This window comes from Oncorhynchus masou, chromosome 31 (assembly GCF_036934945.1).
Source record: "Oncorhynchus masou masou isolate Uvic2021 chromosome 31, UVic_Omas_1.1, whole genome shotgun sequence".
NCBI lineage: Eukaryota > Metazoa > Chordata > Actinopteri > Salmoniformes > Salmonidae > Oncorhynchus > Oncorhynchus masou.
The window spans coordinates 99,586,151-99,603,428 of record NC_088242.1 but is presented as its reverse complement, the minus strand read 5'-3'; the positions used below and the strand labels follow the sequence as shown (position 1 = coordinate 99,603,428).

General features: G+C 48.2%; 1 protein-coding gene across 7 annotated transcripts in view; it reads left to right on the top strand.

The window, feature by feature from the left end:
- The window catches only part of lpp (LIM domain containing preferred translocation partner in lipoma), a 479,626-nt gene that overhangs the window by 174,373 nt on the left and 287,975 nt on the right, over nt 1–17,278 (top strand). For all 7 annotated transcript variants that reach the window (XM_064952655.1, XM_064952654.1, XM_064952659.1 and 4 more), the window contains one exon: nt 8,931–9,053. In XM_064952655.1, coding sequence (XP_064808727.1) covers nt 8,931–9,053 — 123 coding nt within the window. The remainder of the gene's footprint in view (nt 1–8,930; nt 9,054–17,278) is intronic.

Here is a 17,278-nt window from a genome sequence, read left to right as displayed (position 1 = left end):
GGTATTGAGTGATAGGTATTGATTGATGGGTATTGAATGACGGGTATGGAATGATGGGTATTGAATGGCTTGATATTGAATGGCTTGGTATTGAATGGCTTGGTATTGAATGGCTTGGTATTGAATGGCTTGGTATTGAGTGATAGGTATTGAATGATGGGTATTGAATGATGGGTATTGAATGGCTTGGTATTGAATGGCTTGGTATTGAGTGATAGGTATTGAATGGCTTAGTATTGAATGGATTGGTATTGAATGGCTTGGTATTGAGTGATGGGTATTGAATGGCTTAGTATTGAATGGATTGGTATTGAATGGCTTAGTATTGAATTGATTGGTATTGAATGGCTTAGTATTGAATGGCTTAGTATTGAATGGCTTGGTATTGAGTGATGGGTATTGAATGGCTTGGTATTGAATGATGGGTGTTGAATGGCTTGGTATTGAATGGCTTGGTATTGAATGGCTTGGTATTGAATGGCTTGGTATTGAATGATGGGTGTTGAATGGCTAGATATTGAATGATGGGTATTGAATGGATGGGTATTGAATTGGTGGGTATTGCATGATAAGGGTATTCGACTATGAACATTTGAACATCTTGGCCATGTTCTGTTATAATCTCCACCCGGCACAGCCAGAAGAGGACTGGGCACCCCTCAGAGCCTGGTTCCTCTCTAGGTTTATAATCTCCACCCGGCACAGACAGAAGAGGACTGGGCACCCCTCAGAGCCTGGTTCCTCTCTAGGTTTATAATCTCTACCCGGCACAGCCAGAAGAGGACTGGGCACCCCTCAGAGCCTGGTTCCTCTCTAGGTTTATAATCTCCACCCGGCACAGACAGAAGAGGACTGGCCACCCCTCAGAGCCTGGTTCCTCTCTAGGTTTATAATCTCCACCCGGCACAGACAGAAGAGGACTGGCCACCCCTCAGAGCCTGGTTCCTCTCTAGGTTTATAATCTCCACCCGGCACAGACAGAAGAGGACTGGCCACCCCTCAGAGCCTGGTTCCTCTATAGGTTTATAATCTCCACCCGGCACAGACAGAAGAGGACTGGCCACCCCTCAGAGCCTGGTTCCTCTCTAGGTTTATAATCTCCACCCGGCACAGACAGAAGAGGACTGGCCACTCCTCAGAGCCTGGTTCCTCTATAGGTTTATAATCTCCACCCGGCACAGACAGAAGAGGACTGGCCACTCCTCAGAGCCTGGTTCCTCTCTAGGTTTATAATCTCCACCCGGCACAGACAGAAGAGGACTGGCCACCCCTCAGAGCCTGGTTCCTCTCTAGGTTTATAATCTCCACCCGGCACAGACAGAAGAGGACTGGCCACCCCTCAGAGCCTGGTTCCTCTATAGGTTTATAATCTCCACCCGGCACAGCCAGAAGAGGACTGGCCACCCCACATAGCTTGGATCCTCTCTAGGTTTATAATCTCCACCCGGCACAGACAGAAGAGGACTGGCCACTCCTCAGAGCCTGGTTCCTCTATAGGTTTATAATCTCCACCCGGCACAGACAGAAGAGGACTGGCCACCCCTCAGAGCCTGGTTCCTCTATAGGTTTATAATCTCCACCCGGCACAGACAGAAGAGGACTGGCCACTCCTCAGAGCCTGGTTCCTCTATAGGTTTATAATCTCCACCCGGCACAGACAGAAGAGGACTGGCCACCCCTCAGAGCCTGGTTCCTCTATAGGTTTATAATCTCTACCCGGCACAGCCAGAAGAGGACTGGCCACCCCACATAGCTTGGATCCTCTCTAGGTTTATAATCTCCACCCGGCACAGACAGAAGAGGACTGGCCACTCCTCAGAGCCTGGTTCCTCTATAGGTTTATAATCTCCACCCGGCACAGCCAGAAGAGGACTGGCCACTCCTCAGAGCCTGGTTCCTCTATAGGTTTATAATCTCCACCCGGCACAGACAGAAGAGGACTGGCCACCCCTCAGAGCCTGGTTCCTCTATAGGTTTATAATCTCCACCCGGCACAGACAGAAGAGGACTGGCCACCCCTCAGAGCCTGGTTCCTCTATAGGTTTATAATCTCCACCCGGCACAGACAGAAGAGGACTGGCCACCCCTCAGAGCCTGGTTCCTCTATAGGTTTATAATCTCCACCCGGCACAGACAGAAGAGGACTGGCCACCCCTCAGAGCCTGGTTCCTCTATAGGTTTATAATCTCCACCCGGCACAGACAGAAGAGGACTGGCCACCCCTCAGAGCCTGGTTCCTCTATAGGTTTATAATCTCCACCCGGCACAGACAGAAGAGGACTGGCCACCCCTCAGAGCCTGGTTCCTCTCTAGGTTTATAATCTCCACCCGGCACAGACAGAAGAGGACTGGCCACCCCTTAGAGCCTGGTTCCTCTATAGGTTTATAATCTCCACCCGGCACAGACAGAAGAGGACTGGCCACCCCTCAGAGCCTGGTTCCTCTATAGGTTTATAATCTCCACCCGGCACAGACAGAAGAGGACTGGCCACCCCTCAGAGCCTGGTTCCTCTATAGGTTTATAATCTCCACCCGGCACAGACAGAAGAGGACTGGCCACCCCTCAGAGCCTGGTTCCTCTATAGGGTTATAATCTCCACCCGGCACAGACAGAAGAGGACTGGCCACCCCTCAGAGCCTGGTTCCTCTATAGGTTTATAATCTCCACCCGGCACAGACAGAAGAGGACTGGCCACCCCTTAGAGCCTGGTTCCTCTATAGGTTTATAATCTCCACCCGGCACAGACAGAAGAGGACTGGCCACCCCTCAGAGCCTGGTTCCTCTATAGGTTTATAATCTCCACCCGGCACAGACAGAAGAGGACTGGCCACCCCTCAGAGCCTGGTTCCTCTATAGGTTTATAATCTCCACCCGGCACAGACAGAAGAGGACTGGCCACCCCTCAGAGCCTGGTTCCTCTATAGGTTTATAATCTCCACCCGGCACAGACAGAAGAGGACTGGCCACCCCTCAGAGCCTGGTTCCTCTATAGGTTTATAATCTCCACCCGGCACAGACAGAAGAGGACTGGCCACTCCTCAGAGCCTGGTTCCTCTATAGGTTTATAATCTCCACCCGGCACAGACAGAAGAGGACTGGCCACCCCTCAGAGCCTGGTTCCTCTATAGGTTTATAATCTCTACCCGGCACAGCCAGAAGAGGACTGGCCACCCCACATAGCTTGGATCCTCTCTAGGTTTATAATCTCCACCCGGCACAGACAGAAGAGGACTGGCCACCCCTCAGAGCCTGGTTCCTCTATAGGTTTATAATCTCCACCCGGCACAGCCAGAAGAGGACTGGCCACCCCTCAGAGCCTGGTTCCTCTATAGGTTTATAATCTCCACCCGGCACAGACAGAAGAGGACTGGCCACCCCTCAGAGCCTGGTTCCTCTATAGGTTTATAATCTCTACCCGGCACAGCCAGAAGAGGACTGGCCACCCCTCAGAGCCTGGATCCTCTCTAGGTTTATAATCTCCACCCGGCACAGCCAGAAGAGGACTGGCCACCCCTCAGAGCCTGGTTCCTCTATAGGTTTATAATCTCCACCCGGCACAGACAGAAGAGGACTGGCCACTCCTCAGAGCCTGGTTCCTCTATAGGTTTATAATCTCCACCCAGCACAGACAGAAGAGGACTGGCCACTCCTCAGAGCCTGGTTCCTCTCTAGGTTTATAATCTCCACCCGGCACAGACAGAAGAGGACTGGCCACCCCTCAGAGCCTGGTTCCTCTATAGGTTTATAATCTCCACCCGGCACAGACAGAAGAGGACTGGCCACCCCTCAGAGCCTGGTTCCTCTATAGGGTTATAATCTCCACCCGGCACAGACAGAAGAGGACTGGCCACCCCTCAGAGCCTGGTTCCTCTCTAGGTTTATAATCTCTACCCGGCACAGCCAGAAGAGGACTGGCCACTCCTCAGAGCCTGGTTCCTCTCTAGGTTTATAATCTCCACCCGGCACAGACAGAAGAGGACTGGCCACTCCTCAGAGCCTGGTTCCTCTATAGGTTTATAATCTCCACCCGGCACAGACAGAAGAGGACTGGCCACCCCTCAGAGCCTGGTTCCTCTCTAGGTTTCTTCCTGGCCTTTCCAAGGAGTTTTTCCTAGCCTCCATGCTTCTACATCTGCATTGCTTGCTGTTTGGGGTGTAGGCTGGGTTTCTGTTTATGTACTGTGACATTTGCTGATTTAAAAAGGGCTTTATCAATACATTTGTTTGATTGATTGACTTGAGTGGGTGCTGTTTTTCTTCTGGTATGGTTATTGGATGAGAGACAATAGGGAGCCTTCCTTTAAAACACAGATAACTCTGAGCACACAGCGAGACAGATTTCAGGGTGAAAGGTCCACCGTATTACGAGAGTTTTCTTTCAAACAGTGATTCTTGTCTTTTTCTGCTCTGTACTCTTCACACAGTGGAGTCTGTCTTTCTACTGGCTTACAGAGGCTTGTTTAAGGCCAAGGTCAACTGTACAGAGAGAGAATGAACGACGGGCTGTGAATCCTAATATCACCCCAAACTAAACCAGGATAAAGTATGTGAGTGGGAACAGAGACACCAATAGTCTTTGGACTCTGATCAATACCAGGTAGACAGCAGAGACACCACTCATTCTTAGACTCACCGACAACGATGAGACGGCCTACAGGGAGGAGGTCAGAGACCTGGCAGTGTGGTGCCAGGACAACAACCTCTCCCTCAACGATGAGACGGCCTACAGAGAGGAGGTCAGAGACCTGGCAGTGTGGTGCCAGGACAACAACCTCTCCCTCAACGATGAGACGGCCTACAGAGAGGAGGTCAGAGACCTGGCAGTGTGGTGCCAGGACAACAACCTCTCCCTCAATGTGAGCAAGACAAAGGAGATGATCGTGGACTACAGGAAAAGGCAGGCCGAACAGGCCCCCATTAACATCGACAGGGCTGTAGTGGAGCGGGTCGAGAGTTTCAAGTTCCTTGGTGTCCACATCACCAACAAACTATCATGGTCCAAACACACCAAGACAGTTGTGAAGAGAGGCACGACAAAGCCTATTCCTCCTCAGGAGACCGAAAAGATTTGGCATGTGTCCTCAGATTCTCAAAAAGTTCTACAGCTGCACCATCGAGAGCATCCTGGCCGGTTGCATCACCGCCTGGTTTGGCAACTGCTCGGCATCTGACCGTAAGGCGCTACAGAGGGTAGTGTGTACGGCCCAGTACATCACTGGGGCCAAACTTCCTGCCATCCAGGACCTACAGTTGAAGTGGGAAGTTTACATACACTTAGGTTGGAGTCATTAAAACTCGTTTTTCAACCACTCCACAAATTTCTTGTTAACAAACTAGAGTTTTGGCAAGTTGGTTAGGACATCTACTTTGTGCATGACACAAGTCATTTTTCCAACAATTGTTTACAGACAGATTATTTCACTTATAATTCAATGTATCACATTCCAGAAAATGATGTCATGGCTTTAGAAGCTTCTGATAGGCTAATTGACATCATTCGAGTCAGTTGGAGGTGTACCTGTGGATGTATTTCAAGGCTAAACTATGTCAGTGATTGACATAATGGGAGAATCAGTCAAAACCGCATAAAAAAAAATGTTAGACCGCCACAAGTCTGGTTCATCCTTCGGAGGAATTTCCAAACGCCTGAAGGTACCACGTTCATCTGTACAATTAACAGTATGCAAATATAAACACCATGGGATGATGCAGCCGTCATACCGCTCAGGAAGGAGACGCGTTCTGTCTCTTAGAGATGAACGTACTTTGGTGCAAAAAGTGCAAATCAATCCCAGAACAACAGCAAAGGACCTTGTGAAGATGCTGGAGGAAACGGGTACAAAAGTATCTATATCCACAGTAAAACAAGTCCTATATCGACATAACCTGAAAGGAAGCTCAGCAAGGAAGAAGCCACTGCTCCAAAACTGCCATAAAATAGCCAGACTACGGTTTGCAACTGCACATGGAGACAAAGATCATACTTTTTGGAGAAATGTCCTCTGGTCTGATGAAACAAAAACAGAACTGTTTGGCCATAATGACCATTGTTATGTTTGGAGGAAAAAGGGGGAGGCTTTCAAGCCGAAGAACACCATCCCACCCGGGAAGCATGGGGGTGGCAACATCGTGTTGTGGGGGTGGCAGCATCATGTTGTGGGGGTGCTTTGCTGCAGGAGGGACTGGTGCACTTCACAAAATAGATGGCAACATGAGATAGGAAAATAATGTGGATATATTGAAGAAACATCTCAAGACATCAGTCAGGAAGTTAAAGCTTGGTCGCAAATGGGTCTTCAAATGGACAATGACCCCAAACATACTTCCAAAGTTGTGGCAAAATGGCTTAAGGACGACAAAGTCAAGGTATTGGAGTGGCCATCACAAAGCCCTGACCTCAATCCCATAGAACATTTGTGGGCAGAACTGAAAAAGCCTGTGCGAGCAAGGAGGCCTACAAACCTGACTCAGTTACACCAGCTCTGTCAGGAGGAATGGGCCAAAATTCACCCAATTTATTGTGAGAAGCTTGTGGAAGGCTACCCGAAACGTTTGACCCAAGTTAAACAATTTAAAGGCAATGCTACCAAATACTAATTGAGTGTATGTAAACTTCTGACTCACTGGGAATGTGATGAAAGAAATAAAAGCTGAAATAAATCATTCTCTCTACTATTATTCTGACATTTCACATTCTTCAATTAAAGTGTTGATCCTAACTGACCTAAGACAGGGAATTGTTACTCAAATTAAATGTCAGAGGAAAGCCCAAAAAATTGTCGGAGACACCAATCATCCAAGTCACATACTGCTTTCTCTGCTACCGCACAGCAAGTGGTACCGGAGCAACAAGTCTAGGACCAAAAGGCTCCTAAACAGCTTCTACTCCCCCCCACCTCCCCCCCCAGGCCATAAGACTGCTGAACATTTAATCAATTGGCCGCCAGACTATTTACATTGACTTTTAACCCCCCCCCCCATTTGTTTTGTACACTTCTGCTACTCACTGTTTATTATCTATGCAGCCACTAACTACATGTGCAAATGACCTAATTAACTAACCTAACCTGCACCCCCTGACTCGGTACCGGTAACCCCTGTATATAGCCTTGTTATGTTATTGTATTATTTGTTTAACTTTAGTTTATTTGGTAAATATTTTTCTTAACTCTTCTTAAACTGCACTTTTAGTTAAGGGATTGTTTACAGTTTGATTTGATTCGACTCCACACCAGGTAGACAGAGGCACCAATAGTCTTTAGACTCTGATCAATACCAGGTAGACACACCAACAGTCTTTAGACTCTGATCAATACCAGGTAGACACATCAATAGTCTTTAGACTCTGACCAATACCAGGTAGACAGAGGCACCAATAGTCTTTAGACTCTGATCAATACCAGGTAGACACACCAATAGTCTTTAGACTCTGATCAACACCAGGTAGACAGATGCACCAATAGTCTTTAGACTCTGATCAATACCAGGTAGACAGAGGCACCAATAGTCTTTAGACTCTGATCAATACCAGGTAGACACACCAATAGTCTTTAGACTCTGATCAATACCAGGTAGACACACCAATAGTCTTTAGACTCTGACCAATACCAGGTAGACAGAGGCACCAATAGTCTTTAGACTCTGATCAATACCAGGTAGACACACCAATAGTCTTTAGACTCTGATCAATACCAGGTAGACACACCAATAGTCTTTAGACTCTGATCAACACCAGGTAGACACACCAATAGTCTTTAGACTCTGATCAATACCAGGTAGACACACCAATAGTCTTTAGACTCTGACCAATACCAGGTAGACAGAGGCACCAATAGTCTTTAGACTCTGATCAATACCAGGTAGACACACCAATAGTCTTTAGACTCTGACCAATACCAGGTAGACAGAGGCACCAATAGTCTTTAGACTCTGATCAATACCAGGTAGACACACCAATAGTCTTTAGACTCTGATCAACACCAGGTAGACAGAGGCACCAATAGTCTTTAGACTCTGATCAATACCAGGTAGACACACCAATAGTCTTTAGACTCTGATCAATACCAGGTAGACAGAGGCACCAATAGTCTTTAGACTCTGATCAATACCAGGTAGACACACCAATAGTCTTTAGACTCTGATCAACACCAGGTAGACAGAGGCACCAATAGTCTTTAGACTCTGATCAATACCAGGTAGACACACCAATAGTCTTTAGACTCTGATCAACACCAGGTAGACAGAGGCACCAATAGTCTTTAGACTCTGATCAATACCAGGTAGACACACCAATAGTCTTTAGACTCTGATCAATACCAGGTAGACAGAGGCACCAATAGTCTTTAGACTCTGATCAATACCAGGTAGACACACCAATAGTCTTTAGACTCTGATCAATACCAGGTAGACACACCAATAGTCTCAATACCAGGAAGGGAAGGGGGGTGGGGCAGGCATGCAGGGAGGGAGGGAGGGGGAGGCAGGGAGGGAGGGGGAGGCATGGAGCGAGGGAGGGAGGGAGGCAGGCAGGGAGGGAGGGGGAGGGAGGGAGGCAGGCAGAGGGGGGGGGGCAGGGAGGAAGCAGGCCTTGAAGTATGAATAGCTCTTTATCAATTTAGGAGCAGGAATAGCATCTGAAGATAGATACATCTTAGGACCCCTGGTGTGCTGTAGGAAGGAATCACTGTCAGAGGCTCTAACTCTGTAAATGTTGAACTGCAGGGAACAATAGGATATTGGAGGGGGGGGGGGCAGCACATTGTGTATTTACCTCCTATTAAACATGGGAAAATACACATATTGAAACAAGAAATTGTATCGTTCCAACTCCTTTGTGTGTGTGTCCAGATGCTCGACCTGTGCGAGGTCTGTGTGTGTGTGTGTTTGTGTGTGTGACTATCATTCTAACGCCGAGATGTCCTATCTCTAGATGCATGGACCAGAGAAGACCCTGGAAGAGAGGCGGTCCAGTCTGGACGCTGAGATTGACTCTCTGACCTCTATCCTAGCTGACCTGGAGAGTAACTCACCTTACAAGCCCCACAATGCACAGGTAAACTACCGTACTGTCAGTTTCCTACCAACACAATACACAGATAAACTACCGTACTGTCAGTTTCCTACCAACACAATACACAGATAAACTACCGTACTGTCAGTTTCCTACCAACACAATACACAGGTAAACTACCGTACTGTCAGTTTCCTACCAACACAATACACAGGTAAACTACTGTACTGTCAGTTTCCTACCAACACGATACACAGGTAAACTACCGTACTGTCAGTTTCCTACCAACACAATACACAGATACAAACTTTTCTAGCAACTTCCACTTTCAAACCCCTCTGCAACACAGAGGTCCATCTGTATTGACTCTGGACAGATTTGAACAGCACGGCGGCAAAACACTGGAAATCACGTTAGTTAGTACACAGACGTCTGCTCACCACATCCCAGTTCTCAGGTCGTTTATTGGCATTTGGTTTGAATCCCGATCCTGTAGAGTGTGGTATTTCTCATTTTTGGAAAGTGTTACTGGTATCTAATAATAAGATGGCCTACATTACTACTAGATAACAGATGAATTTAAAAGCAACTTGAACTCGTCAAAGCCTTTGGGCACTAAGATAAATTGTTTGACACACAATAAATGTAGGACATCACGGTGTTTAAAAAAACCGACCAATCGTGTTTTGGGAAGGGACAGGAAAGGCTTGAGGGCCGTGCAACAGAAAAGAGATCACAGCTGGTTCTGATTGAATGGGAACCTTGTGTACATATGGCCGCAGTCTCCACGGTTTTCAGAGACACTGTTGCTATGGGAGCAAACCAGGGTATATTCTAGGGCAGGGGTGGGTAAATTCTTTGGTTCGAGAGCCACATCGGGATTTTGAAATTCAACGGAGGGCGGCATTTTTTTTGGGGGGGGGGGGCATCCCGAGGTGGGGCAGCTTTCTAAGGCACTGCATCGCAGACGCTTGAGGCGTCACTACAGACCCGGGTTCAAGCCCAGACTGTGTCACAGCTGGCCATGACTGGGAGACCCATGAGGCGGGGCACGATTGGCCCAGCAGCTTGGCTGGGTCGTGTTTCGGGAGTTGCAGCGATGAGACAAGACTGTAACTACCAATTGGGGAGAAAAAAGGGGTAAAAAAAAGAAATATATATATATATTTACATTTATTTTTTATTTTTTAATATCTCGCTGGCCGGATTTGCGCACCGCCCCTTGTTCTAGGGTCTTGTAATGCCTGTCATATATGGTTGTCTATCCTACTGTAGTTGAATGTAATGACTGTGATATGTGGTTGTATGTCCTACTGTAGTTGAATGTAATGACTGGGATGGATTAGACCCACTACTATAGGACTAGGAGGGAATAGACCCACTACTATAGGACTAAGAGGGAATATACCCACTACTATAGGACTAGGAGGGAGTAGACCCACTACTATAGGACTGGGAGGGAGTAGACCCACTACTATAGGACTAGGAGGGAATAGACCCACTACTATAGGACTAGGAGGGAATAGACCCACTACTATAGGACTAGGAGGGAATAGACCCACTACTATAGGACTAGGAGGGAATAGACCCACTACTATAGGACTAGGAGGGAATAGACCCACTACTATAGGACTAGGAGGGAATAGACCCACTACTATAGGACTAGGAGGGAATAGACCCACTACTATAGGACTAGGAGGGAATAGACTCACTACTATAGGACTAGGAGGGAATAGACCCACTACTATAGGACTAGGAGGGAATAGACCCACTACTATAGGACTAGGAGGGAGTAGACTCACTACTATGGGACTAGGAGGGAATAGACCCACTACTATAGGACTAGGAGGGAATAGACCCACTACTATAGGACTAGGAGGGAATAGACCCACTACTATAGGACTGGGAGGGGATAGACCCACTACTATAGGACTAGGAGGGAATAGACCCACTACTATAGGACTAGGAGGGAATAGACCCACTGGTATAGGACTGGGAGGGGATAGACCCACTACTATAGGACTAGGAGGGAATAGACCCACTACTATAGGACTAGGAGGGAATAGACCCACTACTATAGGACTAGGAGGGAATAGGCCCACTACTATAGGACTAGGAGGGAATAGACCCACTACTATAGGACTGGGAGGGAGTAGACCCACTACTATAGGACTAGGAGGGAATAGACCCACTACTATGGGACTAGGAGGGAATAGACCCACTACTATGGGACTAGGAGGGTAGGAGGGAATAGGCCCACTACTATAGGACTGGGAGGGAATAGACCCACTACTATAGGACTAGGAGGGAATAGACCCACTACTATAGGACTAGGAGGGAATAGACCCACTACTATAGGACTGGGAGGGAATAGACCCACTACTATGGGACTAGGAGGGAATAGACCCACTACTATAGGACTGGGAGGGGATAGACCCACTACTATAGGACTAGGAGGGAATAGACCCACTACTATAGGACTAGGAGGGAATAGACCCACTACTATAGGACTAGGAGGGAATAGGCCCACTACTATAGGACTAGGAGGGAATAGACCCACTACTATAGGACTGGGAGGGAGTAGACCCACTACTATAGGACTAGGAGGGAATAGACCCACTACTATAGGACTGGGAGGGAGTAGACCCACTACTATAGGACTAGGAGGGAATAGACCCACTACTATAGGACTAGGAGGGAATAGACCCACTACTATAGGACTAGGAGGGAGTAGACCCACTACTATAGGACTAGGAGGGAATAGACCCACTACTATAGGACTAGGAGGGAGTAGACCCACTACTATAGGACTAGGAGGGAATAGACCCACTACTATAGGACTAGGAGGGAGTAGACCCACTACTATAGGACTAGGAGGGAATAGACCCACTACTATAGGACTAGGAGGGAATAGACCCACTACTATAGGACTAGGAGGGAATAGACCCACTACTATGGGACTAGCAGGGAATAGATCCACTACTATAGGACTAGGAGGGAGTAGACCCACTACTATAGGACTGGGAGGGAATAGACCCACTACTATGGGACTAGGAGGGTAGGAGGGAATAGACCCACTACTATGGGACTAGGAGGGTAGGAGGGAATAGACCCACTACTATGGGACTAGGAGGGTAGGAGGGAATATACCCACTACTATAGGACTGGGAGGGAATAGACCCACTACTATAGGACTAGGAGGGAGTAGACCCACTACTATAGGACTAGGAGGGAATAGACCCACTACTATAGGACTAGGAGGGAATAGACCCACTACTATAGGACTAGGAGGGAATAGACCCACTACTATAGGACTAGGAGGGAATAGACCCACTACTATGGGACTAGGAGGGAATAGATCCACTACTATAGGACTAGGAGGGAGTAGACCCACTACTATAGGACTGGGAGGGAATAGACCCACTACTATGGGACTAGGAGGGTAGGAGGGAATAGACCCACTACTATGGGACTAGGAGGGAGTAGACCCACTACTATAGGACTAGGAGGGAATAGACCCACTACTATAGGACTAGGAGGGAATAGACCCACTACTATAGGACTAGGAGGGAATAGACCCACTACTATAGGACTAGGAGGGAATAGACCCACTACTATAGGACTAGGAGGGAATAGACCCACTACTATAGGACTAGGAGGGAATAGACCCACTACTATAGGACTAGGAGGGAATAGGCCCACTACTATGGGACTAGGAGGGAATAGACCCACTACTATGGGACTAGGAGGGTAGGAGGGAATAGACCCACTACTATGGGACTAGGAGGGTAGGAGGGAATAGACCCACTACTATAGGACTAGGAGGGAATAGACCCACTGGTATAGGACTAGGAGGGAATAGACCCACTACTATAGGACTAGGAGGGAATAGACCCACTACTATGGGACTAGGAGGGAATAGACCCACTACTGTTGACCAGAGACCTATCAATAGATTCAAGGCATAATGTACAGACAAGGATATGGTAGGATGTGAATACAGTGGAGGTAAACCTAGGCATTGAGTGACGATGAGAAAGGTATTGTCTCAAGAGACACGCGTCCGTAATGGGTCCGCGGTCAAACGACCACCCCTCGTCACTGTCAAACGCTCCCTAAAACACTTCAGCGAGCAGGCCTTTCTAATCGACCTGGCCCGGGTGTCCTGGAAGGATATTGACCTCATCACGTCAATCGACGATGCCTGGTTGCTCTTTTAAAAGTGATTTCTGACTGCCCTTTACCAGCACAAAAACATCCTGTGGCATTCTGCATTAGCATTGAATAGCCCCCCGCGATATGCATCCTGTAGCTCTAACTCCAAACAGTTCTGGGACACTGTAAAGTCCATGGAGAATAAGGGCACCTCCTTCTGGGACACTGTAAAGTCCATGGAGAATAAGGGCACCTCCTTCTGGGACACTGTAAAGTCCATGGAGAATCAGGGCACCTCCTTCTGGGACACTGTAAAGTCCATGGAGAATAAGAGCACCTCCTTCTGGGACACTGTAAAGTCCATGGAGAATAAGAGCACCTCCTTCTGGGACACTGTAAAGTCCATGGAGAATAAGGGCACCTCCTTCTGGGACACTGTAAAGTCCATGGAGAATAAGGGCACCTCCTTCTGGGACACTGTAAAGTCCATGGAGAATCAGGGCACCTCCTTCTGGGACACTGTAAAGTCCATGGAGAATAAGAGCACCTCCTTCTGGGACACTGTAAAGTCCATGGAGAATAAGAGCACCTCCTTCTGGGACACTGTAAAGTCCATGGAGAATAAGGGCACCTCCTTCTGGGACACTGTAAAGTCCATGGAGAATAAGGGCACCTCCTTCTGGGACACTTTAAAGTCCATGGAGAATAAGGGCACCTCCTTCTGGGACACTGTAAAGTCCATGGAGAATAAGAGCACCTCCTTCTGGGACACTGTAAAGTCCATGGAGAATAAGGGCACCTCCTTCTGGGACACTGTAAAGTCCATGGAGAATAAGAGCACCTCCTTCTGGGACACTTTAAAGTCCATGGAGAATAAGGGCACCTCCTTCTGGGACACTGTAAAGTCCATGGAGAATAAGAGCACCTCCTTCTGGGACACTGTAAAGTCCATGGAGAATAAGGGCACCTCCTTCTGGGACACTTTAAAGTCCATGGAGAATAAGAGCACCTCCTTCTGGGACACTTTAAAGTCCATGGAGAATAAGGGCACCTCCTTCTGGGACACTGTAAAGTCCATGGAGAATAAGGGCACCTCCTTCTGGGACACTGTAAAGTCCATGGAGAATAAGAGCACCTCCTTCTGGGACACTTTAAAGTCCATGGAGAATAAGGGCACCTCCGTCTGGGACACTGTAAAGTCCATGGAGAATAAGAGCACCTCCTTCTGGGACACTGTAAAGTCCATGGAGAATAAGAGCACCTCCTTCTGGGACACTGTAAAGTCCATGGAGAATAAGAGCACCTCCTTCTGGGACACTGTAAAGTCCATGGAGAATAAGGGCACCTCCTTCTGGGACACTGTAAAGTCCATGGAGAATAAGGGCACCTCCTTCTGGGACACTGTAAAGTCCATGGAGAATAAGAGCACCTCCTTCTGGGACACTGTAAAGTCCATGGAGAATAAGGGCACCTCCTTCTGGGACACTTTAAAGTCCATGGAGAATAAGGGCACCTTCTGGGACACTGTAAAGTCCATGGAGAATAAGGGCACCTCCTTCTGGGACACTGTAAAGTCCATGGAGAATAAGGGCACCTCCTTCTGGGACACTTTAAAGTCCATGGAGAATAAGAGCACCTCCTCCCAGCTGCCCACTGCTCTGAGGCTAGGAAACACGGTCACCACCGATAAATCTACGATAAACGATAATCGATCATTTCAAGAAGCATTTTTTTACGGCTGGCCATGCTTTCCACTCAGTTACCCCTGTCAACAGCCCCTACCCCGGTCAACAGCCACTACCCCGGTCAACAGCCCCTACCCCGATCAACCCCCCTACCCCGATCAACCCCCCTACCCCGGTCAACAGCCCCCACCCCGGTCAACAGCCCCCACCCCGGTCAACAGTCCCTACCCCGGTCAACAGCCACTACCCCGGTCAACAGCCCCTACCCCGGTCAACAGTCCCTACCCCGGTCAACAGGCCCTACCCCGGTCAACATCCCCTACCCCGGTCAACAGCCCCCACCCCGGTCAACAGTCCCTACCCCGGTCAACAGCCCTGCACCCCGGTCAACAGCCCCTACCCCGATCAACAGCCCCTACCCCGGTCAACAGTCCCTACCCCGGTCAACAGTCCCTACCCCGGTCAACAGCCCCTACCCCGGTCAACAGCCCCTACCCCGGTCAACAGTCCCTACCCCGGTCAACAGTCCCTACCCCGGTCAACAGCCACTACCCCGGTCAACAGCCTCTACCCCGGTCAACAGTCCCTACCCCGGTCAACAGCCACTACCCCGGTCAACAGCCCCCACCCCGGTCAACAGCCCCTACCCCGGTCAACAGCCCCTACCCCGGTCGGTCAACAGCCCCTACCCCGGTCAACAGCCCTGCACCCCCCCCCCTATATCTATCCTACCGCCCTGCCTTTCTAAGGTCTTCGAAAGCCAAGTTAACAAACAGATCACCAACCATTTCGAATCCCACCGTACCTTCTCCGCTATGCAATCTGGTTTCAGAGCTGGTCACAGGTGCACCTCAGCCACACTAAACGATATCATAACTGCCATTGATAAAAGACAATACTGTGCAGCCGTCTTCATGGCCAAGGCTTTCGACTCTGTCAATCACAACATTATTGGCAGACTCAACAGCCTTGGTTTCTCAAATGTATGGGGGTGCCACAGGGTTCAATTCTTGGACCGACTCTCTTCTCTGTATACATCAATGATGTCGCTCTTGCTGCTGGTGAGTCTCTGATCCACCTCTACGCAGACGACACCATTCTGTATACTTCTGGCCCTTCTTTGGACACTGTGTTAACAAACCTCCAGACGAGCTTCAATGCCATACAACTCTCCTTCCGTGGCATCCAACTGCTCTTAAATACAAGTAAAACTAAATGCATGCTCTTCAACCGATCGCTACCCGCACCTGCCCGTCTGTCCAACATCACTACTCTGGACGGCTCTGACTTAGAATACGTGGACAACTACAAATACTTAGGTGTCTGGTTAGACTGTAAACTCTCCTTGCAGACTCACATTAAGCTTCTCCAATCCAAAATGAAATCTAGAATCGGCTTCCTTCCAACATCTGTACACGGCCCATCTGTAAATAGCCCACCCAACAACCTCATCCCCATATTATTACCTTCTTGGTCTTTTGCACCCCAGTATCTCTACTTGTCACTCCAGTGTTAAATTGTAATTATTTTCACCTCTAGGGCCTATTTATTGCCTTACCTCCTCACTCCATTTGCACACATAGACTTTATTTTTATTTATTTAACTAGGCAAGTCAGTTAAGAACAAATTCTTATTTTCAATGATGGCCTAGGGACAGTGGGTTAACTGCCTGTTCAGGGGCAGAACGACAGATTTGTACCTTGTCAGCTCAGGGATTCGAACTTGCAACCTTTCGGTTACTAGTCCAATGCTCTAACCACTAGGCTACCCTGCCGCCCCAGATACAGCTCTTTCTTTTGTGTTATTGACTGTGCGTTTGTTCATGTGTAACTCTGTGTTGTTGTCTGTGTCTCACAGCTTTATTGTTGGCCAGGTCGCAGTTGTAAATGAGAACTTGTTCTCAACTGGCCTACCTGGTTAAATAAAGGTGAAATAAATAAAAACAAATACAAAAATACAAAATAAATCTGTGGCTCTGATACTGTGTGTTTTTATCATCACCCTCAGCAGCAGAATATAACCCAAACCACTCTCTCTCAATACACACACACACACACACACACACACACACACACACACACACACACACACACACACACACACACACACACACACACACACACAGCAGCACCTGTGTTTTCTCTGCAGTATGATGGAGGTGTAAACATGCTGTCTACTGACGATCTGAAAATAACTTCAGGATATAAACTACTGTAGCTATGTGTACAGTAAGGTATCAGGGTATAAACTACTGTAGCTATGTGTACAGTAAGGTATCAGGGTATAAACTACTGTAGCTATGTGTACAGCAAGGTATCAGCGTATAAACTACTGTAGCTATGTGTACAGTAAGGTATCAGCGTATAAACTACTGTAGCTATGTGTACAGCAAGGTATCAGGGTATAAACTACTGTAGCTATGTGTA